This window comes from Balaenoptera ricei, chromosome 13 (assembly GCF_028023285.1).
Source record: "Balaenoptera ricei isolate mBalRic1 chromosome 13, mBalRic1.hap2, whole genome shotgun sequence".
Classification (NCBI taxonomy): Eukaryota; Metazoa; Chordata; class Mammalia; order Artiodactyla; family Balaenopteridae; genus Balaenoptera; species Balaenoptera ricei.
The window spans coordinates 876473-903335 of record NC_082651.1 but is presented as its reverse complement, the minus strand read 5'-3'; the positions used below and the strand labels follow the sequence as shown (position 1 = coordinate 903335).

General features: G+C 55.6%; 1 protein-coding gene across 3 annotated transcripts in view; it reads left to right on the top strand.

Moving 5' to 3' along the window:
- The window catches only part of SH3RF3 (SH3 domain containing ring finger 3), a 216430-nt gene extending 190570 nt beyond the window's left edge, over positions 1-25860 (top strand). For 2 of the 3 annotated variants that reach the window (XM_059942575.1, XM_059942577.1), the window contains 2 exons: positions 19410-19741; positions 24682-25860. In XM_059942575.1, coding sequence (XP_059798558.1) covers positions 19410-19741; positions 24682-24850 — 501 coding nt within the window. In that variant the 3' untranslated portion in view covers positions 24851-25860. Of the gene's footprint in view, positions 1-2378; positions 2441-3184; positions 4464-19409; positions 19742-24681 lie in introns of those variants that run through there. The other variant, XM_059942576.1, reaches the window with a different exon arrangement.
- The last annotated feature ends 1003 nt before the right edge of the window (positions 25861-26863 follow it).

The following is a 26863-nucleotide window of genomic DNA, read 5'->3' as shown; positions in this document are numbered from 1 at the left end:
ACTACTATTGTGTTACTGTCAATTTCTCCTTTCATGGTGGCTAGCATTTGCCTTATGTATTGAGGTGCTCCTATGTTGGGTGCATAAACATTTATAATTGTTATATCTTCTCTTGGATTGATCCTTTGATCATTATGTAGTGTCCCTCCTTCTCTCTTGTAACAGTCTTTATTTTAAAGTCTATTTTATTTGATACGAGTACTGCCACCCCAGCTTTCCTTTGATTTCCATTTGCATGGAATATCTTTTTCCATCCCTTCACTTTCAGTCTCTATGTGTCCCTAGGTCTGAGGTGGGTCTCTTGTAGACAGCATATATATGGGTCTTGTTTTTGTATCCATTCAGCCAGTCTGTGTCTTTTGGTTGGGCATTTAATTCATTTACATTCAAGGTTATTATCAATCTGTATGCTCCTATTACCATTTTCTTAATTGTTTTGGGTTTGTTTTTGTGGGTCTTTTTCTTCTCTTGTGTTTCCCGCCTAGAGAAGTTTCTTTAGCATGTGAAGCTGATTTGGTGGTGCTGAATTCTCTTAGCTTTTGCTTGTCTGAAAAGCTTTTGATTTCTCCGTCGAATCTGAATGAGATCCTTGCTGGGTAGAGTAATCTTGGTTGTAGGTTTTTCTCTTTCATCACTTTGAGTATATCCTGCCACTCCCTTCTGGCCTGCAGAGTTTCTGCTGAAAAATCAGCTGATAACCTTATGGGGATTCCTTTGTGTGTTATTTTTTGTTTTGCCCTTGCTGCTTTTAATATTTTTTCTTTGAATTTAATTTTTGTTAGTTTGATTAATATGTGTCTTGGTGTGTTTTTCCTAGGGTTTATCCTGTATGGGACTCTCTGTGCTTCCTGGACTTGATTGACTATTTCCTTTCCCATGTTAGGGAAGTTTTCAGCTATAATCTCTTCAAATATTTTCTCAGACCCTTTCTTTTTCCCTTCTTCTTCTGGGACCCCTATAATTCGAATGTTGGTGTGTTTAGTGTTGTCCCAGAGGTCTCTGAGACTGTCTTCAGTTCTTTTCATTCTTTTTTCTTTATTCTGCTCCTCTCAGTTATTTCCACCCTTTTGTCGTCCAGCTCACTTATTCGTTCTTCTCCCTCAGTTATTCTGTTATTGATTCCTTCTAGTGTATTTTTCATTTCAGCTATTGTGTTGTTCATCTCTGTTTGTTTGTTCTTTAGTTCTTCTAGATCTTTGTTAAACATTTCTTATATTTTCTCAATCTGTGCCTCCATTGTATTTCTGAGATTCTGGATCATCTTTACTGTCATTACTCTGAATTCTTTTTCAGGTAGATTGCCTATTCCCTCTTCATTTAATTGGTCATGTAGGTTTTTACTTTGCTCCTTCATCTGTGACATATTTTTTTGCTGTCTTATTTTTTTTTTTTTATGAGTGGGATTGTGTTCCTGTCTTCCTGGTTGTTTGGCCTGAGGCTTCCAACACTGGAGTTTGTTGGCTGTTGTGTAGAGCTGGGTCTTGGTGCTGAGATGAGGACCTCCATGAGACCTCACTCTGATGAACAGTCCCTGGGGCCTGAGGTTCTCTGTTAGTCCAGTGGTTCGGACTGGGAGCTCCCACTGCAGGAGCTTCGCCCGACCCTCGGCTCATGAACCAAGATCCCGCAAGCTGCCTGGGGCGGCAAAAAAAAAAAAAAAAAAAAGAGGACAATAACAAAGTAAAAAATAAAATTAGACTAGGAAACTAACAGACATGCTAGAAAGAATATAAAAATAAAAATATAGATGAATCAACAACCGGAAGGTACCACAGTACCACAATAGTAAAAAAGAGGAGGAGGGAAAAGAAAAAAAAAAGGCGGGGGGCGAAGGCCTTGGCTGTGGAGGCCAGGGCCTAAGCAAGGGTGTGGTTTGGGTGGTGGGCGGGGCCAATGCTCAGGACCCACAAGGCTGGAAAAGGCCCTGGGGACTGTGGGGGTGGGGCTTTAGGCTCAAGGAACAGAAGGGGCCCAGGCGTGCCCCCCCCCCCTGGTCTCAGAGGGCAGCGGACCTCACTTGGGAGCCCAGCAGGCTTCCTGGGCTCGAGTGGGCCAGGCGATCGCCCTCCATTCCTCTCCCGTTCCTCTCGGAAGGCCCCTCCTGCCTACATCTCCTGATCTCCCCGGCCTCAGGGGCGCCGACCCTGTCTGGCCTCCACTTCTCCTCCCCCCCTCAGTCCCCCCACATCCTGCTGGTTCACTTGGGGGTTCCTCCCGTCTCCTTGGGCGTCAGGGTCCCCCACCAGCAGCCGGCAGTAGAAACGGCCCCAAGAGTTGAGTCGTAGAAGATAAACTAACCCATAACCCATGGATAACTCACCCCACCCTTTGGCACTGGAGCAGCTCTAGTTAAACTTTCCCACACCCTCCGTTGCCAGGACTGCTCGAGAAGGGTGAAGTGGATGCCGCAACTCTCCAGTCCTGTGACCCCGTCTCCCAGGTAGGCCATTTCCTCCCTGGTTACATGGGCAGCCCAGGGAGGGCCGCGTCGAGCCCCTGGCTGGGCTGAGTTCACCTGGATTCTGACACCTCGGCTTCTTCCAAATTTCCATCCTTTCCCAATCGTTCTATTGGGATAACGAAAACCAGGCATGCAGTCATGATGGCGGCTCCTTAGAGAAATTTAGGGCCAGATGGAAGCCCAGGCAGGGCCCTTTTCAGGGAGGAGCCGCTGGGCCAGGGTCTGGGCTGCGTGCAGCGGGCAGCGGCAGGAGGGGCCCGGCCAGCGGCCTCTGAACCTGGATCTCCGAGCTGGTGCCCAGGCTGGGTGTCATCTCACATTTCCTGGAAGCAGCCTGTCTGAAGAAGCACACAAAGTCCAGGAAGGAGATCCCAGCCTCCCTGAGAGCTTGCAGGGCTGCCCGTCAGCGCTAATGGAAGTAATAGCTTAGATTCCTAAGTGACCCTCCAAAATCCTGCATCCCCTTGACAAAGCCCCTCCCACATGGAACTGACGGGCCTGCTGCTGCCTTTCTGGTTGGATGAGGTGATTTCTACCCCTCTGTTTTGTTTAAAAAATATTCAGAAGCACATGAGCCTGGCACACCCGAGTAGATAATGACGTGTTTATCTTTCATGTTCCGTTCCAGACCCTTTCCGAAGGATACCAGATTTTACAGAGATTTCATCTGAATGCGTTGCATTTAATCTAGTAATTTGTGATCGCCCCACATTTGTTCTACAGAAAACAAGCAGAGGCCTGTTGGAAACGTACATTCAAGGCACGGTTGTCCTGCAGGACGAAGCCGAAAGCAGCCTGGACACACCCTGGAGCCGGAGGGCTGTTCTGGTCTCTCGTCTCTGCCTTTTGGCCTGACCTCCTCCGAAGCCATTTTAAAGAAATTAATGTTACGCTATAAATTCTACTGAGGGAACAGGCCTTCCTGCTTCAGTGAAAAGATGATGGCATTGGATGAGATGGCAAAGGAACAGGACCTGCTGCCGCGGCTTCTCAGGTGCTGAGTCCAGAAGAATCTGTAAAGAAGTGAAAGCTCAGCACTTTAACTCTCCCTCATTTAACTGCGTTAAAGTCCGTTAACCCTTGTCTCAGCTCTGGGGGAGTTTGCATCGTCGAGAGGCCGGCTTCTTGCCTGGAGACGTGAGTGCCACCCAGAGGTCCAGTCTGGCCATTCTGCAGCCAGGCTCCTCTGGGGACTTGGGGTTGAGACGGAGCCCTGCCTGTGCCAGACCCTCCCTCTGGCCGTGGGGGCAGCTGCAGGTGGGCGCAGGCCGCTTACCAGGTGCCGGCACCTGCACCAGCATGAGTACGACGGGGGTCCACATGGGGGCAGGTAAAGCGGCACACGTGTGAGGGGACAGAGCAGGCGAGAGAGAAATGAACTCCTGGAAATGCTCACCAAGGTCCAGGGAGGAGACGGCTCCCAGTCAGGGCGACAAGCACGAACAGGGCTGGCGGGGATAGGGGACTGCGGTGCCAGCGAAGAGAGGGGGTGCCCCCCCCGGCACCCCGGCCCGGCTGCCCCTGCGAGAGCCCTGAGCGCGCCTGTCTGGGAGCCGTGGGCCCCCCTCTTGGTGGGGCTCATCCACCGCCTTAGCCCCCAGCGCCTCTTTCCTGGGGTGTCTCCTGTCGGGGGGGAGACGTTGTCCTCTCCCTTCAGGTGCTTCTGGCACATCTGAGAATTAAATTGACAGGCGACAGATCAACAGGAGGAAATCAGAAAAGTTTAAAAGCATGCGCATGGGAGAGGCCCAGGAAAACGAACTCCCGCAATGGCGGAAGCCCTCACCTTAAATCCCATCTTCAGCCCCAGACGAAGGAGTATGTCAGGGATCGGGGTTTGGGACTCAGAGCGGGAGGGAGGCAATTCACCTGGAGACGGAAAAGCAAACGTTTGGTGAACGCGTGTTTGCTGGGCCAGGCAGGAACCGTGGACATAGAAGTTTCAGCAAACAGTTTTTACTACAGTTACCTGTGGTGACGCCCCCTTCCTGGAACAGGTCCTCCATCTACATTCTTTTAGGCAGTTAGGGGAAGGCTCTTCCTGAGTCTTTTGGGCCTTAGAATCGTAAGTGAATTCTATTTATATATATAATCATCATAATAAATTAATCCTCATGCCACAGAGACACGATTTGGGGCGCACATTCTGTCCCCTCGCTCCTAACCGCTGACTTGTGTGGCTCGACCCCATCACACAGCCGCCCTTGCTCCTGGGGGATCACGTCCCCACACCCTAGAGCAGCCCCCCTTGGGGTCAGAAGGTCCACAGAGATGCGGGAAGTGCGGTCCTGGACTGGGCCGTGGTGCCGGGGGAACCTGCCATGCCTCTGTTTGGACTCATCACCCTGGTTTTGGGGTGTGGCTCCCACTTGAGATGGACAGGGCAGGGCCAGCGGGGCGGCAGTTTTCAGAGCCCGCGGGTGTTCAGAGACGCAGGTGCTGGGGGCGCGGCCACCAAGAATCTGTGCTTGTCGCCCACCAGCACAGGACCCCGGCCACTCCCCGGGGCAGTGGGTGCGGGCACACTGTCTGTGGCTGTCCTTTCGGGCCAGGAGGAAGGGGCTGAAGTGTGAATCTGATGGCTGTGTGTCAGGCTGGTCGAGGAAAGAAAGCCCCTGTTTTCTGGGAGTCGTTTGGGTACGAGCTGATCATGGATGTCTGCCTGGTGAGGTCCTAGCAGAGCTCGGGGCGGGGGGCTGTTTCCACGATGGACGTGGCACCCTGTTGATGGAAAACGTGGGCACAACTGAGAGCAGGACACGTGGCGCTGTGAGCAAGGCCCATGCTGGCCTGGGGGTGGGACTTCAATCAGAACGGCCCTGGGCCCATGTCGTCGGCTTCAGGACCACGGGCAGCCCGCTGGGGGCAGCGGAGACGCGGGGCCCTCCCTCCAAAGTGCCGTAGATACTTCTTTGCTGCCGCAGGAGACGGCCGTGGATGGCTCCGGAGACCTGGGGTCCCTAGTGCTCGGGGTGGGGTGACTCTGGAGAGCTCCGCGGCCTTCCCAGAACCGGCCCGGCTGGCCTCCACCCCGCGTCCCAGAAGCAGACTAGCACCTTCCAGTGTTCTCTGTGGCTATGCAAGGGCTCCTGGATCATTCTTTCTTCACCTCCTCGCCCCCCGAGGAAACCCATGCAAAGGGTCCGCCGGCCCCCAGCCTCCAAGAGCTGTTCCAAGTTCAGCACCTGAGCCCCCAGGTCGCGGAGCCAAGGGTGGGGGTGGATGGGATGCGAGAGGCGGCCTGGGTGCAGAAGGCCACCGGCCAGCATCTGCCTCAGGCCGCTGTCGGGGAGGGAGCCTGACGCCCGCGCAGTCCTGCCCTGGAGGACCCGGAGCAGCCCTGGCTTCTACCCGCGGGACCCCAGCTTCGCAATAGCCAGAAGTATCTCCACCCGTGGTCACGAGCGTCTCCTGGCCGCAGGGTCACCCCCGCTGGGAGCCGGCGGCGTGCAGGGCAACTGAGAGCAGTGTTGGGGGCCTCCCTGCACCGGGCCGGCTGGGTGTTACCTTTCCAGGTCGCCGGAACCCTCCCTTCACTTTCAGAAGAGCCCCAGGCCCACCAAAAAATAAACAGATAAAAAATAAAAAACTCCTGCAGGAAAACCCAGCTTATTAGAACTTGGCTTGCTCCGCTGAAATTTAAGGTCATTGATAAAGCGTCAGTGAAGCACGGTGAGTTATTTCTAGAGATCCGCTGATGACTGTCCCTACGGCGAGTGCCCCTACGGTGTCTACCAGACAGCGTGGTCACTTACAAACTCGCTAAAAGAGTACATGTCTCCTTACGTGTTCTTACAAGATAAAATTTAAATTTAAAGATTAGCTTATTGGCACAGTGAAGGCTGCAGAAGGTCCCACAGCAGAGAAGCCTGCCCGGCTCTCGCTCACGCCAGGCCTGCCAGCATCCAAGGTGCCACATCCTCAGGGGACACCAAGGCTGCCGGCCTGGTGCCCCTGGGGACTCGGGTGAAGGTCAAATGAGCTCACATTCAGACGAGTCCCTGGCAGCTGTAATGTAACCCGAAGCAAGGTGCTGGGACTCTTCCAATGGGTATGAAGCTTGGCTCTGCTGTGCAAGGGCTGAGGGAGGCTGGAAATCCTTCCCCAAGGCGGGGCCTCGGGGCGCACAAGCCCACATCACGTGATGGCTGCTGGGACCTGACCCAGAGGAGAGAAAGTCACTCCCCCCTCCTCCACAAAGGCACAGCCTTCCCGCCAAAGAGCGCGTCAGCCTCTGCCCGTCAGAAAGAATCAGGAGGCCCTGTGGGTCAGCCTCACGCTCTGCCCGCCTTGCTGAGGGCCCCCTTCCAACCGGACACGTGGTGGGCGGGCGGCTGCCCTCCGCCTCCTTGAGGGCTTCTCCCCGCAGGAGGTGGAGACTGAAGCGATGGGACCCCGGCCCCACAGAACCCTCCTTCCGGGTGGGCCTGCAGAGGACACCTCTCCACCCGGGGGGCCCTGCTTGCTCTGCCCACCCCCAGTGATGCTACTGGGACGGTTACAAGGCTGAGAGAGGCCCGTAGGGAGAGACCCCCGCGTGCTCCATCCCTGACAGCGAGGGGAGGGCCGCGGGGGCTCCGATGCACAGGGGAGATGAGCCGCCTGACGCGAGGAGTGGCCCTGAGCAGCCGCGGACGGTCTCGTTCAGCGTCGCCCCTGTCCCTGCGGCTCCGGCTCTGCTCCTCTGGTGCTCTCAGACCTGCGTGGCTGGAGTCCCCGGGCGTCTGGCAACGCGTCCTGCCTCCAGATCAGGGCGGGCCTTCCAGTTTCCGAGGCCCCATCAGTGTGGGGTGTGACCTGGGATTTTAGGGCCCTGCAGTTTGGTTGGTTGTAGGTTGTCTGGAGGTCTTCGTGTTTCCAGTAAAAATCTGCTGAAGTTCAGTTCTGGGCTTCCTTCCGCACGGAATTCTTCTCATCTGTTACTTGTACGTGTTTCCAGTATTTCTGTAAACTCTTCCAAAGAAGTCTTTTGGGAGGTGCTTTCATTTTTCCATCCCACACTTGTTAATTACAGTGCCTGTGCTCGAGGTGTGTGTGTGTGCGTGTGAAGCTCCCGGGTAAGGTCACGTCAGAGGGCAGGGCCGCCAGCACCCCGGCCCCGCTGCTGGGTCTGGGACGGGGAATCTTGGAGGCATCTCGTGAAGTCTGCCGTGTGACACACACCCAGCCTCAGTTGTGTAGAACAGCTTTCACTTTTGGTGATGAAAATAATCAATAAACAGTCTCTGCTAGGGGTAGCAAAGAGTTTTCCTGAGCCAAACTGAGGACTCTAGCCCAGAAGACAGCCTCTCAGGTAACCTGAGGAACTGCCCTGGAGAAGCAGGGTTTTCAGCACAGTGTTATGTCTTGTCAGAACAAAGAACATCAAGTCAGGGATGCATTCCTTCAAGGTTTAGAAAAACAACAGACCAGCACGTACTGAGTCAGTGTGGCCTTGGCCCCTGGGGAGGGAGGCTTACCATGGATGGAGGACCAGCACTGGCGTCCCGGGAAGGGAGGCATTTCATCTTTATTATTTTTTCTTTTTATAAATGTATTTATTTATTTTTGTCTGTGTTGGGTCTTTGTTGCTGCGCACGGGCTTTCTCTAGTTGTGGCGAGCGGGGGCTACTCTTCGTTGCAGTGCGCTGGCTTCTCATTGCGGTGGCTTCTCTTGTTGCGGAGCACGGGCTCTAGGCGTGTGGGCTTCAGTAGTTGTGGCTTGCAGGCTCAGTAGTTGTGGCTCGTGGGCTCTAGAGTGAAGGCTCAGTAGTTGTGGCACACGGGCTTAGTTGCTCAGCGGCATGTGGGATCTTCCCGGACCAGGGCTCGAACACATGTCCCCTGCATTGGCAGGCGGATTCCTAACCACTGCGCCACCAGGGAAGCCCCAGTCTTGATTATAACATGGACGTTCTTTACTTCTGGTCAGTGCACCCTTTTCTTGAATAATTAAAGCCGGCGTGCAGTGTGTGTTTAACAGGTCACACACAGGCTGTTTAGTCAGCACAAAATTCAAGTTAACTCACGTAGAGGCCACAACAACTTGCCGCACCTCAGTGCAGGAGAACGTCTCCCGTCGGGTTGTAATGATCCTGCTCCGGGGCTGGGCCTCGGCTGAGCGGAGGGAGGCCTGGACGCCGTACCGGCCGGGCCAGGGCCACCTGCGGGCCACTCCCTGGCTGCTGGCCGGCACCTCGGTCGGCTGTCGGTCGGACACTTGTGCGGCCCCTCCATGGTCTCTGCTCAAGGGCGAGCTGGCGGCGTTTTCGAGCCCTGGGTCCCCGCCGCGCTTTGCGTCTGGAGCCATGGAAGGCCCCGGCGCATGGCAGGAACGTGGATCCCACAAGGGGGGCCACGTGAGGCAGACGAGCGAGGAGAGACAGCACCGGGCCGCGTCTGGAAGCTTCGCTTCGCCACGCCACCCAGGGTGACATGTGACCTCCCTCTCCCCTTGAGTCCTCGTCTGTCACAGCTGCCTCCTGTTTGGGGCTCTCAGGCTGAGAGCAAAGGACGCCCTGTTGTCCCTATTGTCCCCAGAGAGCCTGGCCTCCGGCTCCCGCTGACGTCCCGGCAGCGGCCTGGGTGCGGGTGGCCCGCGGCCCCGTCCACGCCTTCCGCCGGTCAGACCTGCACACCCACTGCCCTTCACCTCCTTTTTTCTCAGTTGAATTACGCCATCAGCCTCTTCACACCGGGGAGGGGCATGGCCTGCTTTGAGAAGCTACTCATGCCCAGCCTGGCAAATCCAGGGGCTTCACAGAGCCCAGAAGCCACCTCGGTTCAGACCCCTGAGGTCCTTCACGGCCCAGCACGTGACACATCCGGGTAGGGACAGACCTTCAGACCATTCTCCTTCCTGCTCCGGGTTTGCTGGCGGCGCCTGCAGCACAGCACAGGGGAGGGTCCGCTCCACCACATGTGTCATCGCAGTCCGTGGGAAGTGCGGTTTCAAACTCACTACCTGTGAGGACCGCTGCTTTAGAAGAAAAAGATCCTGGCGCGGTGCCTTTGGCTGAGGAGTGGTACCTTCCTTCCCACACAGTAAGATGTAGCTGTGGAGGGAGACTCATGTATCACTGGACGGACTGGCTGTTGCAGAAAGAAGGCTCCAAAGGGCTGTGTGGTAACCATGGTGACGGAGAGGGTGCTGGTGACAGCAGGCTAATGTCTAACATGTCGTATTTCATCCAGTCCCCAGACAGCTCTCTCGGGCAGGTGCCGTCGTTACCCCCACTCCACAGGTGAGGAAACTGAGGCCCAGGAAACACAATCACGCGTTCAAGGGCACCCGGCTGGGAGGCAGGAGAAGAGCCAGGCGGTGTGGCCCCTGCCCTTCAGCATCAGGTCCTGGCCTGGGCTCTGGCCCCTGTGGAACGTGCATGGCCACAGGCCTCCCACCTTCGCTGAGCACCGGCCACGGCGCCTGCCCTGTGGTGGCCTTTGTGACACCACCCAGGGCGCCTGGTCCTGCCCCGGGCACAGTGACAGCATCACGGGGCCACACGGCAGAGGCTGGACCACCAGGCTCTGATCCCGCGTTCAGGGCCCTCTCGGGGTGCTGGCTGGGCTGGGCTCGGCCCCAGGGTGCGAGCTGCTCAGTCCTGCCCCCGGGAGGCCAGGACGGCCTGTGGGACATTGAGGATTTGGGGATGCCAGCGCTTGCTCCTCTGATGGACCAAGGGTCACAAGAGAGGTGACCTGGCTGCCCACCCAGAGCGGCTGAACTAGATCTCGAGGTGGCACCCAGGGTCCATTGCTCAGGTTTCCTGCCGTGGAGGCTGGTGATGGGTGCAGGTCACACCATGACCCTCATTGAACATGGGCTGATCTCTGGGCCAGATGGGGGTATGCAGGGTGCTGTTCCTCATAAGTCAGGGTGATGTGTGCGGTTACTGCCAGTGTCTGGTGGACAGCGGGTGCGGGAGCCCAGGGCTGGCAGGAGAGCATTCTGCAGAGAAGGTGGGGCTGGGTCCAGGGAGCTCCAGCCTGAGCTGAGGGCGAGCTGGGGCCAGGTCAGCCTTGGACGCGTGCTTGTGCTCAGGGGGCGCTGGCTGGGGACCGGGTGGGTTCAGCAAACACTGAGTAAGGCCCTGGGGCACGGGGCAGAGTAGGGCCTGGCGGGTGAAGGACGAGCAAAGCCTCCTCCTCCTCATGCACCAGCGGCCACGGGGACAGGCGGTGAGGTGGCCGAGAGAGTCTGGGATTCTGCAGCCAGAGACCGGGGTCCATCCCCGTCGTCTCTCTGGACTTGAATTTCCTCTCTCTCATTGAGGTAGCTGTGGCCCTTTCAGACTGGATGTGTGTGTCCCCCCAGAATTCATAAGTTGAAGCCCCAGTGTGTGGGGGGGCCCTTGGGGGGTAATTAGGGTTAGATGGGTCATGAGGAAAGGCCACGTGACCACCTGACAGACGGCACCGTCTGCAGGCCAGGAGGGTCCTCACCAAGGACCCGTCCATGCTGGCACCCCCAGCCTCCAGAACGGCGAGAAAAGACAGGTCTGTGGATTAAGCTGCCCAGGCTGTGGTACTGGGTTATGGACACCTGAGACAACCGATACAGATTTTGGTTCCGTGAGTGCGGCAGGGGCTTCTGTTACAAACCCTGAAAATGCAGAAGCAGCTTTGGAACAGGTGACGGAGAGAGGCTGGGAGGCTTGACGTTTGGCCTTAAAGGCAGTTCTGGCGAGGGTCCTTCGAGAGTGATCGTGAACAGACGCTGGTAGGTGCGTGAATGCTAAAGGACGTCCAGATGGAAGGAGGGACACGCTACTGTTAATGGCAAGGAAGGCAGCCCTGGTTAGAAAGTGGCCAAGAGGGCAGCCTAGCTGTGTCCTCGTGTCTTGTAGAGAAGGTCGATGTTGGATATTTAGCTGAGGAGATTTCTGAGCAGCATTGAAGGAGAGGCGTGGTTCCTCCTGGTGGCTGGCTGTTAAATGCAAGAGGAAAGAAATGAGTTGATTGTTAACCAAAAAGGACCGGAGCTTGGACATTTGGAAAACCCTTAGCCTCACCATATTGTGCCAAATGAGAAAGCGTGCTCTGAAGAGATGCCAGGGATGTGGCCAAACCACCATTTGATAAAGAGACCACGGGTGCAACTCATGGACTAAACCAGCCGTCGCAGCCGAGCCAGGAATAGAGGTGGGATTAAAGCACCAAGGACCCTGCCAGCCTGAACTTCGGGGGTCAGAGGAAGCAGGGTGGAGGGGAGGACGGCTGTGGGGCTCCTTGGATTCTGCAGGACCAGACCACAGGGCTGTTTGGCTGCAAACATGCACTCTTCTTCCGGGAAAGGGATGAAGGGCCCTGAAGGCTGTTCAGAGGTGGCCTCTGACCAAAGCCGGGGCGGAGAGGGGGGCCTGGGAGAGAGGCGTTGACCAAAGAGGATTGTTCTCCAACTTGGGATCTAGTGGAACTTGCCTGGCTAAGTTTTGGACTTGCTTGGACCTGTCACCCCCTCCTCTTCCCATTTCTCCTTTTGGGAATGGGAATGTCTATTTTCTGCCTTCCTCACCTTTGCATTTGGGAAGCATGTAATTAGTTTGGTGTCACAGGCTCACAGCTGGAGAGGAAATTTGCCTCAGGATGAATCATAGCTCGAGCTCACCCACATCTGATTTAGATGATATTTAGATGAGACTTTGGACTTTAGACTTTTCTAAGTTAAAATTAAAATACCATATTATATCATATTAGGTATACCACATAGTGAATTGATATTTTTACACATTATGAAATGTTCACCCCGAGAAGACCAGTTTTCATCCGTCACCATACAAAGTTGTTGCAGTGCTATTTTTTTTTATTTATTTATTTATTTATTTATTTATTTATTTATTTATTTATTTATTTTTGGCTGTGTTGGGTCTTCGTTTCTGTGCGAGGGCTTTCTCTAGTTGTGACAAGCGGGGGCCACTCTTCATCGCGGTGCGCGGGCCTCTCACTATCGTGGCCTCTCTTGTTGCGGAGCACAGGCTCCAGACGCGCAGGCTCAGTAGTTGTGGCTCACGGGCCCAGCTACTCTGCGGCATGTGGAATCTTCCCAGACCAGGGCTCGAACCCGTGTCCCCTGCATTGGCAGGCAGATTCTCAACCACTGCGCCACCAGGGAAGCCCTGTTGCAGTGCTATTGACTACGTCCCCTATGTGTACATCACATCCCTGTGACTTATTTATTTTATAGCTGGAAGTTTGAACCTCTTAATCCCCTTTACCTATTTCTCTCCTCCCCCAACCCCCTCCCCTCTGGCAACCAACAGTTTGTCCTCTGTATCTATGACTGTGTTTCTGTTTTGGATTATTTCTTCATTTGTCTTGTTTTTTAGACTCCACATACACATGGAATCATACAGTATTGGTCTTTCTCTGTCTGACTTATTTCACTTAGCATAATACCCTCCAGGTCCATCCATGTTGTCGAAAATGGCAAGATTTCATTTTTTTATGTCTGAGTATATATATACACATTGTTGTCCATTGTATATATGTACCACATCTTCTTTATCCATTCATCTATCAGTGAGCACTTAGGTTGTTTCCATATCTTGACTATTATAAATAGTGCTGCAGTGAACAAGGGGTACATATATTTTTTCTAATTAGTGTTTTTGTTTTCTTCAGATAAGTCCCCAGAAGTGGAATTGCTGGATCATATGGTAGTTCTATTTTTAATTATTTGATGAACCTCCATACTGTTTCCACAGTGGCTGCACCAATTTATATTCCCACTAACAGCACACAAGGGTTCCCTTTTCTCCACACCCTCACCAACACTTGTTATTTCTTTTCTTTTTGATAATAGCCATTCTGACAGGTGTGAGGTGATATCTCATTGTGGTTTGGATTTGCATTTCCCTGATGATTAGTGACGTTGAGCATCTTTTCATATGTCTGTTGGCCATTTGTATGTCTTCTTCGAAAAAATGTCTATTCAGGTCCTTTGCCCATTTTTTTATTGGGTTGTTTGGGGTTTTTTTTTATATTGAGTTGTATGAGTTCTTTATATTTTGGATATCAACCTCTTATTGAATGTATGATTTGCAAATATCTTCTCTCATTCAGTAGGTTGCCTTTTCATTTTGTTGGTGGTTTCCTTTGCTATGCAAAAGCTTTTTAGTTTGATGTAGTTCTGTTTGTTTATTTTTGCTTTTGTTTGCCTTGCCTGATGTGCAGATCCAAAACAATCTTGCTAAGACTGATGTCAAAGAGCATACGCCTATGTTTTTAGGAGTCTTATAGTTTCAGGTCCTACATTTAAGTCTTTAATCCATTTTGAGTTTATTTTTGTATATGATGTAAGAAGGTGGTCCACTTTCATTCTTTTTCATGTAGCTGTCCAGTTTTCCCAGCACCATTTATTGAAGAGGCTGTCTTTTCCCCACTGTATATTCTTGCCTTCTTTGTCAGAGATTAATTGACCATATAAGTGTGGGTTTATTTCTGGGCTCTCTAGCCTGTCCCACTGATCTATGGAGCTGTTTTTGTGCCAGTAACATACTGTTTTGACTACTGTCGCTTTGTAGTATAGCCTGAAATCAGAGGCTGTGATACCTCCAGCTTTGTTCTTCTTTCTCAAGATTGTTTCGGCTATTCAGGGCCTTTTATATGAATTTTGGGGTTTGTTTTAGTTCTGTGGAAAATGCCATAAGAATTTTGATAGGGATTGCATTTAATCTGTAGACTGATTTGGGTAGTATGGGCATTTTAATGACCTTAGTTCTTCCATGAACATGGTATATCTTTCCGTTTATTTGTATCATCTGCCGTCACTTTCCTCAATGTCGTATGGTTTTCAGAGTACAGGTCTTTCACCTCTTTCGTTAAATCTATTCCTAGGTATTTTATTCCTTTGATGCGATTATACCTGGGATTGTTTTCTTTCTTTGTCTCTCTGATAGTTCATTATCAGCAACAGATTTCTGCATATTGATTTTGTATCCTGCTACTTTGCTGAATACACTTATTAGTTCTAAGAGTTTCTTGGAGGAGTCTTTGGGATTTTCTATAAATAGTATCATGTCATCTGCAAATAGTGACAGTTTTACCTCTTCCTTTCCAGTTTAGAGGCCTTTTATTTACTTTTCTTACCTAATTGCTGTAGTTAGAACTTCCAATACTATGTTGAAGAACAGTGGCGAGAGTGGGCATCCTTGTCTTGTTTCTGATCTTAGAGGAAAATCTTTCAGCTTTTCACCGTTGAGTATAATTTAGCTGTGGGTTTCTCATATATGGCCTTAATTATGTTGAGGTATGTTCCTCTATGTGTACTTTGTTGAGACTTTTTATCATGAATGTATGTTGAATTTTGTCAAATGCTTTTTCTGCTTTTATTGAGATGATCATATGATTTTTATCCTTTGTTTTGTTAATGTGGTGTATCACACTGTTGGATATACATATGTTAAACCATCCTAGCATCCCTGGAATGAATCCCACTTGACATGGTGTATGATCCTTACAATGTATTGTTGGATTCAGTTTGCTAATATTTTGTTGAGGATTTTGGCATCTATATTCATCAAGGATATTGGCCTATAGTTTTCTTTTTGTGTGTTTGTGGTGCCTTTGACTGGTTTTGGTATCAGGGAAATGCTGGCCTCATAAAATGAACTTGGGAGTTTCCTTCCTTTTTAGTTTTTTGGAATAATTTGAGAAGGATGGGTATAAGTCTTCTCTAAATCTTGGGTAGAATTCACCTGTGAAGCCATCTAGACCTGGACCTTTGTTTGGGGGAGGTTTTTTGATTACTGATTCAATTTTGTTACTGGTATTTGGTTTATTTAGATTTTTCTATTCATGATTCAGCCTTGGAAGATTGTATGTTTTCATTCCCTCTAGGTTGTCGACTTTGTTGGAGTATAATTGTTCATAGTAACAATTTGTTACTCCTTTGTATTTCTGTGGTGTTAGTTGTAATTTCTCCACCTAATCACCATAGGATAATGAGGAGATGACGGTGAGGACATGGCACTCATAGGCCATGTTACAGGTTTACTTCGTTTTAATGAAATGAATTGACTCCCTGAAAAATTTAATGTCACATTTTATAAATCAAATTCTATTCTCTTTGATTTCCTTTAATTTCAGAGATAATTCTCCATAATTTTAATTGACTTTTAACTGGCAACAGTTCTTAATTTAAGCTTTAAATTTTGTTTCCTTTGGCCAAGTTTTTGCATTAATATTTTATGAAACAAGGCCTCTGGGGACAGACACTATCATTTTATTATTTGTAAAATGTTTTCCAGTTTTTCTATAATGAATGAACGTCTCTTTTTTTCATATTAGATTTCCAGATGACTCTTTTAAAGTAGGATGTGACTTTATTTCAGGATGTGTGAGTGTGTGCCGGTGTGCTTGTTTCCCTAATGTCGCCTGTAATCCCTTCTCTGACGTAATGACATTGTTTGTATGGGAGGCAGAGTGCAGACCCAGGTGCGTGTGTAGCGTGAGAGCTGGAGCTTCTCATGCCTGCAGGCCTGGCTCCCGCCCGTTCCTATGCCTGGCGTAGCTGCCGTGCCTGGTGAGCTCCTACTCAGACGACGGCCCTTGCCGCCCAAGGTGCAACTGGGGAGGGCAGCCTCGCCTGCGAGCCAGCTAGGCAGCCAGACGCACGGGTCAGAATCTCCACCCCCGTGCACCCCAGCACTTCATAGCACGACTTTAAGCCCATGCCTGTCCCCTGGGCTGGGGCACTTAGTAGGTAGGGGACACAGTCTCCCTTCTTTGATCACCTTCCCATGAAGCTGGGCCCTTCCCTGTGTCTTACCTGTCTGCCGTCTTCCAGAATCACTTCTCTGGTTGCACAGGTGACCATCGGCTTCTAATTGATCACTTCCTTGGTTCTAGATCAGAACCATTTCAGACCTGCTGAATCAGAATCCTTGAGGGCAGAGCCCCACATCTACATTTTATCGAACTCCCTGGTTGGTTCTTTGTGCAAGTTGGAGCCGAGAGCCCTGTGTTGGTCCCTGGGCTCTCCCAAGGCAAGGCAAGGGTTAACAGGAAGTGAAGTTGATTTTATTCATTTAACAAAAATGTAATGGCAGGGAATTCCCTGGCCGTCCAGTGGTTAAGACCCCACGATTCCCTGCCGACGGGCCCGGGTTTAATCCCTGGTCAGGGAGCCAAGATCCCATCAGCTGCATGGCCCTGCCAAAAACAAACAAGCAAAGATGTACTGGGAGCTAAAGATTTTGCAAACTTGTTTTTTTGCAAACATTTAAAAATATCCAGACACACCATAAAAACAGCAACAGAATCACATTTTTGTGAGGACTTTAATAGATTAAACCAGCTCTTGCACTGGTCTTAAACACTCGGTGAGCCAAACGCAAAGCCGGGGTTGGACCGGGGCTGCCCTGGGCTCCTGGCGTCCAGTGCGCAGCCGCCGCGGTGAGCTCTGTCAGGGGAGGGGCAGGCACGGTGCGGGGTGGTCAGCTGCACAGGGAGCCGGGGCGTCGCAAGGAAAGGGCCGGCCCAGCTGGGTGGCTGGGGCCGTCATTCGTCTGGGGGAGCGAGGGCCCCTTTCTCTGGAGATGTGCCCTCAGGCGCAGGCGGTGGGGGGCCAGGGGGCATTGTGTTCCCACAGTTCAGATGTTTGGGGTCCCCCAGCAAGGCTGAAATGACTGAGCCTCGGTCATTCGGAGGGTCACTGGGGTGGAAAGTGACCCGTGCTCAGGGGAGGGGAATTTAAGCCAGGTGCTGAGGCGGGGCTGTGAGGAAAGCGGTGGCCCCAAAAAGCAACAGGGCGCGACTCCCCACGCCGCCCGGGCTTGCGAAGGCCCGGGGAAACCCCAGCAAACCCGTGCTCCTGTAGCATAAGCTGTTGGCCCAGATCCCCCCCAGCGCACGTCCTCCCTCTCCCACCGCCCGCGAGGGGCCCATCGGCGGGTTCTCGGCTGCGCCCACAGACCAGGGCGGCCCGGAGGGGCTGGACCGGCCCCCGAGCCCGCGCTCCGCTCCACGGGGCGTGTGGACGCGGACGTCTGGGGAGGGCGGCGTCCGCCGAGGTCAGTGGGAGGGTGACCGGTGGTGACTGACCACGGGGACCGACAGGAAATCCCCCCGCGTGTGGGCGCCCGGCTCCAAACCCGCAGCCGCCGGCCTCGCGTGCCCTCCGTTCCCGGGGCTCCTGCGGGTCCGCGAGGCAGGCGCTCGCTGATGGAACGTGCTCGTCAGGAGGAAGGACACCCGCAGGGCCCCCCGCTGGCGAGCCCATGCCCTCCATCGTGTCCGCTCGGCGGGCGCGTATCCGGTGCCCGCAGCGTTCTCGGCCCGGGCCGGACACGGGGGCGCCGGGACGTCAGAGCCACGTCCCCTGCCCGCATGGTGTTCTGGGGGAGCCCTGGGACGAGGCGGGTCGGGTGATGGCCCCCCCCCCGTCGTGGACGGCACCACAGGGCCACTGGGAGCCCTGGGGACCCATCACGTGGCTCTTAGTTTTATTCACCTGTGTGCTTGCTTACACACACGTGCACACATACATACACATCATACATACACATACATATGTATACACACACGCACACGTACATGTACATGCACACATACACGCACACACACGCACGTGCACACACATGCACACATACACCCATGCACACACTTGCACATACACACATACACGCACACATATATACACACATACATACACATGCATACACACATACAGTTAAATCACTTTAAAGAGTTTTGGGCTTCAGGATCGCACTTGACCATTTGATGCCCTGTGGCTTTTTTTCCTGAGACCCGGCAGTGTTTGGGTGTCTGGCTGCGGCGTGGCTCCCCTTCCAGAGGCCCCGAGGTCCAGGGACCACCAGCCCACCAGAGCCAGTGCCTATCCTGCTGGTCTCAGGTTAGGAGACTGTCATCCTGGGAGCCCCTTCCTCTGCGTGGTGGCCACAGGAGCCCGGCTGCTTGGAGGACGGGGACGCCTCTGAGCCAGCTGCATGGCGCCCCCTGGTGGCCAAATGGCCGAAGCTCTCCTAAGTGTGCCCCACACACATCTCTCTTGGATGTTGGAAGAGGGCTGCCCTGTGCCACGTTCCCCGCACACCTGCTCCCCTCCAGGCCAGGGCTCGCCCGTGCCACCCGTGGACAGCATGCAGGACATCAGCTTCCATCCTTCCTATCAGTACCAGTGCTGGGAGTAGAGAAAACGTCAGATTTGTTCATACTAAAGTGTTATTGACTTACCTTGAGGATATGCACATCCCTAGTAAGTGCACTTTAAGGGGATCTCAGCACCACTAACTGTCCCCAGCTTGGGCGGGCAGAGGAGTCCCCATCCAGCCGCCGTAGGGTCCGGCGGGCCCCGTGACCAGAGCAGACTCTGTGGTGGCCTCACCGACTCAGGAGCTCCGTGTCAGGCTCCACGCGCTGCCTGTTTCACACCACACCCCATGCCAGCTAATCCGCATCCAATGTCAGAAAAGTAAATCCCAGGAGGGTCCTGGAACTGTCTAGATTCTAAGACGAGCACACTGCTCTGGAAGCATCTCTGCGTGTACACACTCCTCCTCCTCCACACCCCGCACTCACACGTGCACGCACACGTGCACACGCGCACCTCGGTTCCCCGTGTGGTACAGACCACACGGTGCTGCCGGGGCCTCCAGATGAGGCCGTGTCTGTACACATGGGTTCTGTGAGCCTGGGGCGGGGGGCGGCTAACGTGGAATAACCGGCCCCCCAGTCCACCCCCAGGTGAAGTTTCCAGGCTGGAACGCGGTCCTGCGATGGCGGGGCTGCTGTCGGATCGGCGCCTCCAGGCCCGGCTCTGTGCTGGCACCTGTGCCACATCTGGGGAAGGAAAGAGTTGGGAAAGCTTTCTGTCTCCGCTGTTCTCCTCTGAGCATCTTTACGGGACCGTGTTTAGAGTTTCCTGACAGGGTCCTACCCCCTCTCTGACAACAAGGGCCTCCGGGAGAACTAACCCACTTGGCCTCCATTCTGTGTGTCTCTCTAGAAAGACAAGAAGCCCGGGCTGCTGAAGCTACTGGCCGGCGCGTCCACCAGGAAGAAGTCGCGCTCCCCGCCGTCCACCTCTCCCACCCACGACCCCCAGGCAGCGGTGGACGCCTCACTCCAGGGCGCAGTGGGGCCCGAAGTGTCCTCACTGTCGGTCCACGGCAGGGCCGGGTCCTGCCCCGTTGAGGGCGAGATGCAGGGGGCCTTGGGGTTGGAGCCGCTGCACAGGAAGGCGGGCTCCTTGGATCTGAGCTTCCCGTCGCCCTCCCGGCAGGCGCCTCTCTCCATGGCCGCCGTCCGCCCCGAGCCCAAGCTGCTGCCCAGAGAGAGGTAAGGGTGGGCCTGCGTCCTCCCGGGCCTGGGTGTGGTGGTCTGTGAGGTCTGGAGCCACGTTGGGGAACAGGGACGATGCAGGTTTCTGGGGTTTCAACCCACCAGGCGGCCCTCACTATCCCATCGGCTCAGATAAAACGGGAGCACATTTCACATTCTGAGTTCATCTGGGTCCTGAGTTTGTATTTACAAGGGATCCATCTGGAAATCTGGTGGAGCTGATGGTGTCCTGAGCCCGGAGAGTGAGCAATGGAGTGAGGGACCTGCATCCCCCTACCCCAAAAGAACCCACAGTGACCCCGGGCTGAGTTCCCCGTAGGCCTGAGCGAGCCCCGCCCTGGGGCAGCTCTTGTTCCAGTCTCGGCCCACTCTGACACCTGGCCCCAAACTGCCTTCAGGGTTACACCATGTGAAATGTCCGGTATTCGTGTTTTTTGCCAAAGACAACAATTTCTTAGAGTTCAGCACAGAGTCTTCCAGGTCAGGAAACTGAGTCCCCCGAGGCCTCGGGTGGAAGGGGCCAGAGGCTGGTGTCCTGCTTGTGGGCCAGCCCGTTTGAGTCATGGGTCCTTAGAGAGCCTCAAAGAGGGCTGAGGGTGCTCAGGGGAGGAAATGCTTTCCTTTCTAAGTGCCCCTCCTCCTGGGAGAGCTGCCTAAACGGTAGAAAGGGGAGCATCTCCTGAGCACACAGTCCTGGCATTCCTGGCAGATTCTTCCCCCCTCGGCCACACTGACCGATGCCAGCCCTTCCGTGTGGCCTGAGACACACCACACACGTCACACGCACACCCAACATGTACACCACACACACACACACCAAGTGCACTCCACACACCCCCTCCTCTCTCCCTCCACTCCCCAAGGGAGCCTCCGCCTTTGGGCGGCTCTCCCACGTCAGAACCTTCTTTCTTCCACGGGACCAACCCAGCTGCCTGTGATTTCTGAATGGGGGTCCCGGCCCCTCCTCTGGGTCCCAAAGTTGGGGGCTCTGGGGAATGACAGGTCCCTAAACGTGTCAAAGCTGCTCTCGTGTCTCCCCTGGGCTTCTGCCTTCCCAGATCCTCAACTTCGAGGCTCCACAAAGGGCTTAAAGACCCTGTTGTAAAGAAATCATGGGAGTCTAGGATTAACTAGGAAGTTCAGGGAATTACTCCCATTAGCTGACTCTCCTGTCTAATTGGGGATGTTGTACCCGGGGCCCTGGGCGCCCTCCTGCCCCCAGCACCCTGCACAGCTCCTTAGTGACCACTACTGCCTAGCGCGGCCCTCACCCCGCACAGTCCTCATGACTCCCATGTACCGGCCCCCAGCAGGTTGGAGCTGAGGACGTGACAATGGCAACGTCACCTTCAGGCCGGGGCAGCTCCCGAAACACCTGGACTCGGGCCGGTGGGTCACACTGACCTCACAGCTGTGACCAGAGTCCTGCACGGAGGGCGCACCCTCACTCACACCCCAGCCCCTGTTGAGGGGCCCGCCACGGGGGGCCGTGCGTGAAGGGCAGGCTGGGCTCAGTCCACGCCCCCAACATGCATCACAATCTTGCAGCAAGAGAAACACCTGCCACTTAACAGCCACTTCACCCAAACGAGTGTCTGCTTTTTGAGTCCCGGCCCCTACATACAACATGGGGATGATAGTGCCTGGTGGCCATAATGGTTGCAAAACACCTAGATGAATACCTGGAACAGGATGAATGAGTAGTGAACGCCAAGGGCAACAGCCACCGGAACAACGCACGGGATGACGTGTGAGACGACACTGTGTGACATCACGTACACGACAGTGAGGCCGTGGGGAGGGCCGTGGTCCCCGCACCTCCGCACTGATTGATGGGCCTCCCCACGTGCTCACACACCCAGTCCGTGTGTCCTCACCTCTCGCCGGCCTCTCCTCTCAGCTGTTTGGCTCTGTTGGGATTTAGAAGTTTCTTGCTTTGATCTATTGTGGGTCATGGTAGGCTCCTAAAGACGTCTCTGCCCTGATCCCCAAACCAAGAATAAGGTGGCAGATGGACCGAGCAGCTGACCGTAAAGTGGAGAGGTCGTGCAGGCCCCGCGGCGGCCCGTGTGACCTCAGGAGTCCTCGCAGGTGGACGAGGAGCTCGGCCCGCCGTCTTGGCTTTGAGATGGAGGGAGAGGCCTCCACCAGAACGCCGCAGCCTCTGGGGGCTGGAGGAGGGGAGGGGACACGACCTGCCCCGGAGCCTCCATCCCTCAACTTTGTCCCGTGAGGCTGTGTCGAACATCGGACTTCCAGAACCCCCAGATGAGACGTGTACGTCGTCAGGCGCTGTTCGTGGGAATCCGTCAGAGCTGCCACAGGGACCCGAGGCGTGTGTAGACCTTAGAGTTTGGTGTCCAGGGAGTATTCTTACCATTTTCAAGGTCCTGTAGGGACACCACTGTGATGAGCACAGCCCCCGACCCCAGACCTCTTGTCCTCACGGGGACCGACACGGGTGCTCTGAAGGGCCCCTCCTGTGACACGGAGGACGTGCCCAACCCCACAGGCAAAGCGACTGCATCTGCAGCGGTCGGGTTCCCTTCGAATTCTGCACCTTTGATTCCTGAGTCTGATGTCTACAGCGTGGCTGTGGTGGACGCAGCCGCTCCGGACAGTCTCTGACGTGTGACGCCAGGATCATGCCACTGTTCGCTTGGCCCTTTCGGGCCGCTGAGCATCAGTTTCTTTCAGCGTCTTGGAAGGATCTGGACAGAAAACTGAATGCTGGTCTTGTAGACGTTCAGCCCACATCATCCATCCGGGCTCATTAAATCACGGGATTGCTCAGAAGCACCAAATTAATTTTTTTCTAGCAAATTACACTTTAAAGTTGCTTGTTTCACATCTGGCAGTTGAGGCAAAAGCTAAAACTTACGTTGGGAGCGTGAGGAATGATCTCGACGCGTTCTTTCCTGGGGAGTTGAGGGAAGGGGGCGGGTGTTCGGAGGAGGAGGATGGGCAGGAAGCCTTGGGGGACCACGGTGCTGGTCCTGGCAGTCATGCAGCCTGGGCGCCGGGGTGTGGGAGCTGCAGTCTGCGTGTGCTGGCTGATCTCACAGGCGTTGCTGTGTCCCAGCTATCTGCAGGGATGCGGGGCTGGGAGGGCAGGAGCTGTTGTCCCCTTCCTCGCCTCGTCCACACCCTGAAAGGGACCGCGGTGGCAACTGGCCTGGCCTGCATGCTGCAGGCACCTGGGGAGGCCGGGCCGGCCTCGCGACCCGCTTCCTCTCTGCCCCCTGCTTCCACCGCCTGGAGTGGGCTGGGCCCGTGAGCTCCTAGGGCCGGGCCGGGTCTTCTGCACGTGAGCGTCTTCCCCAGTCCCCCGCACCATCCCCAGCTGGACGGGCCAGCCCCAGGCTGTGCGCAGGTGGTTGGAGGGGGATGAAGTCGGCCTCATTCGGCACCTCGGTCCTCAGGCGTCCGTGGGCAGATCCCGAGAGCCCCCGTTCCCTGGTCCCCGTCCCCCAGAATCCCATCAGGTAGGGCCAGGGTCCCTGTCTGTGGCCTCACTTCAAGAAGAGCTGACCTGGGACCTGCTGTATAGCATCCTGGTTTCTCCACGTCCAGGAAATAGCAGGTCAGAGGCTCTGCATACGGAACCCCTTGAGGGCCCTAGGGACCCCCAGCTGCCAGACATGGATGGCCTCCGTCAGGGGCCGTTGGTCTGGCTGTGGCTGACAGGGAAGCCCGGCCCAGGGGACAGGGTCAGGCCAGGCGCTGCCAGGGAGGAGGGACAGGAGAGCCTGGAGTTCGGAGAGCGTGGGGAGGTGGCCGGAGGGAAGGGGGAGCACGGTCTGCATCTCTGGCCCAGGGAGGCCGCCTGGGCCTTTGGGGACTCGGAGGAGGACCCGGGCCCTGAGGGCGGGGCTGGGAGCAGGCAGCCGAGGACGGAGGGCGCCCGTGAGCTGCTCTCCCCAACCCGGCCCACAGGCGCTCCTGCTCTGCCAGTGCCCACGGCAGGGGTGCTGGCCAGACTGGGCCCAGGAGCAGGGGATGTGGTCAGCTGTGCGTGAGCTCCTGGCCACTGCTCCTGCAACTCTCCCAGCAGCCCTACCCTTCGACCCACCCGCCCCGAGGACCTGGGGGCGCAGTGTGGGGCTGAGGTCGGTCTGGTGCGGAGGGAGAGGCGGGCGGTGCCCGGGGGTGGCAGGGACCGGCCGGCCTGGTCCATGACTGGGAAGGGCCGGTGCACTGGCAGGGGCAGGCAATGGGAGCACAGAGCCTCTTCCCAGCTTGCCTCTAGTCCGAGCGACGGGGTTCCAGCGGAGGAGGGTGGTGTGGATGGTGGGCTGGAGGCGGAGGGAGAGGAGCGTGCCCGGCGCCCGGCAGGCCCACGGGGAAGCCTTTGCTGACCCCTCCCCTCCCCTCCCCTCCCCCGGCACCCAGCCCGCGGGGTCCGTGGTGCCTACGAGCTGGGGTTCGCAGGCAGCGAGAACAGGCGGCCCTGCCGGCCCCGAGACCACCCACAGTGAGGATCTGCGCACGGAGCCCCCAGCTCACCTGACCAGCCCTGACCCCCGTAAGGGTGGTGGGCTCGGGGCCGGCGGGACAGCGGGACACACGAGCCCTGTGGGGTCCCCGGCTGGAGGGGGGTACGGGCAGCTCTGCCGGGCTGGGCGGCAGCGAGGGACGCGGCCCGGCCGGTCTGCCCTCGCCCTCGGGCGTCTTAGAGCAAGGCTGGTCCCCAGAGCCTCCTCCTCCCCTGAGGCTTTCTGGGCAGGTGTGGGGTGCAGGCCTTTGTCTCAGACCGCGGGAGCTGCCGAGGCCCAGGGGTCTGTTCCTGGTCGGAGCTCAGGCGCCCGGCAGGCAGAGGCACAGCGGAGACTCACGTCTGCAGGTGGATCTTATGGCACGTTGGTCTGAAAACAGGGACGGAGCCCCGGAGCCCCGGAGGTGGCGGGCGGCTCACCCCTGCGTATCTGTTTCCCCAGGTACCGCGTGGTGGTCTCATACCCGCCCCAGAGCGAGGCAGAGATCGAGCTGAAGGAAGGGGACGTGGTCTTCGTGCACAAGAAGCGTGAGGACGGCTGGTACAAGGGGACCCTGCAGAGGAACGGCCGCACCGGCCTCTTCCCCGGCAGCTTCGTGGAGAGCTTCTGAGGCTGTGCCTGCCGCCCCCCAGGGACGGAGGTGCAGGGACCCCAGGGGAGCGGCCGCCCGAGGCCCCGGGTCCTTCTGGGGACCTGGCGGGGACGCCGGCACGTGCAGGACCCGGGGGCGAGGAGGTCATGGCTTCCACCCGCCCCGTGTCCTCCGACGGGGAGCAGACGCGCCGGGGTGGTTGGCTGTCGGGATGCCCCTCTGCAGTCTGCGGGCGGGGCCGGTGGGGGGTAGGGCCCCGCGCGTTTGGAGAGTGTCCTTTGGGCGGCTCCGGGTTTCACGTGGGTCCTGATTGCTCCTCGTCTCCGGCTATACCTCAGGCACCTCCACCTGGACCCTCAGCACGGTGCCCTGGCCCGGGGTCGTCAACTGCCCTGTCCGGGCAAGGTCAGCACGTGGCTCCCGCGGGGCGAGGTGGCAGCGGTGCCTCGTGCTTTGCCACCACTGTCCCCTCTCCCTCGTGCTTCTTTCTTACATCTTTTTACTGCAAAGCTGTTAGACTTTCTAAATGTCTAACAGGTCGTTCACTGCCTATTTTTCATACATCTGGTGCTGCCTTTTTGTAAAACTAGTCAGGACTTGGTTGAGCTTGAAAGAAAAAATCTCTGGGGAGACACCAAAGGGGCAGAACTTTTACAGGCACCATGTGAACCTGGAGAGCCAGGTCTTCACAGCCTCGGTGCTTGTGGGGCCAGAGGGGCCTGGGCATTGGAGGGAGTTAGGAAAAGCCCGTGTCTTTCCACCCTTCCAGAGCCCCTGCCGCATCTGGAGATGTTCTGACGAGAGGTGGCAGTAAAGGAACAGGAGGGTGGGCCCCAGGTCAGGAGGCAGAACTTCCCTTCTGCGCTGTAGAGGGGACACCACAGCCAGCACTTCCACTGTCCAAATGTGCGGTTTTTACCACCGTTCAGATCGACTGCCTTGTGACGGTTTCTCCTTTTTTTCTTTAAATAAATAACTGCTCTGCTCTCAGTGCACACCTTGGTCTCGAGAGCAGAGCCACGAGGATAACGAGGGCTTTGAGGCGTCGTGCAGACTTGCAGGTCCAGGGAGCTGGGCGGGGAGGGGCAGCTCTGATCCTGGGACCTTCCCCGTCGGGGGTCCACGAAGGGCACCCACGAGTCCACCTTCCCCCAAGCCCCGACGGGAGGAGCCCGTGAGAGAGACACCTTAGGAATACGTTCCTATCAGTTCCCAAACCCTCTCTCTCTCTTCACAAAGCCACTCAGGGTTAAATCAGGCTGAACACACTAGCCTTTGGGATGTCTCTGCAACAAAATGCAGAAGCCCACTCCCCGGCCTGCCATGAGGCCGTGGCAGGAACGCTGTTGTCAGAGTGCCTGTGTTGGGGTGTGACCTGGCTACTTGTTGATGCCCGGTGGCTCCACGCTGGCGGGTCGCCCCCAGGGAAAGCGCTCTTCCTCTCTCCAGGACATGATAGATTGACAGAGTTGAGAAATTTGTTCCGAATCAAAGGAAAAAAAATCCGGTTTAAATGCAGGGAGTCCCACGCACCGAGTTTATGACAGCCAGAAGGTGCGCGTTTGTCACTGGTTGCCAAATTAGTTGCCTTCTGTGCACAGAAATCCTATGCGTGTCTACAATTATGTCATCACCAAAAACATGCGTGGATTAACATGCTGAGTGAGACACGTGTTCTCCAGTGAAACCAGAGCCGACTTCGTCCCCAGATGATAGGAAAATCTTCTTTCTAAACGTAGGCAGTTACCAAGCAACAGCACAGACCGCTCCCGGCACCGCCCACGTGATGCTGAGAGGCTGGCGCCTGGTAGAGGGGGCATGCCCCCCTGCAGGTGTCTTAGCAAAGTTGTCGCCAGCCTCTCCTGCGCAGAGTCAGGGCTGGGCGCTGGGGCCTCCCCGGGGCCACCAACGTCGGGGCCTCCTCGCCGGCCAGGCTCCGGGGAGCATGGGCACGCACGACCACCCCCCTGCTTTGGGCTGTTTTCAAACCCTTGGTCAGAAAATCAGCCCTCGTGACCAGTGAACCACAGA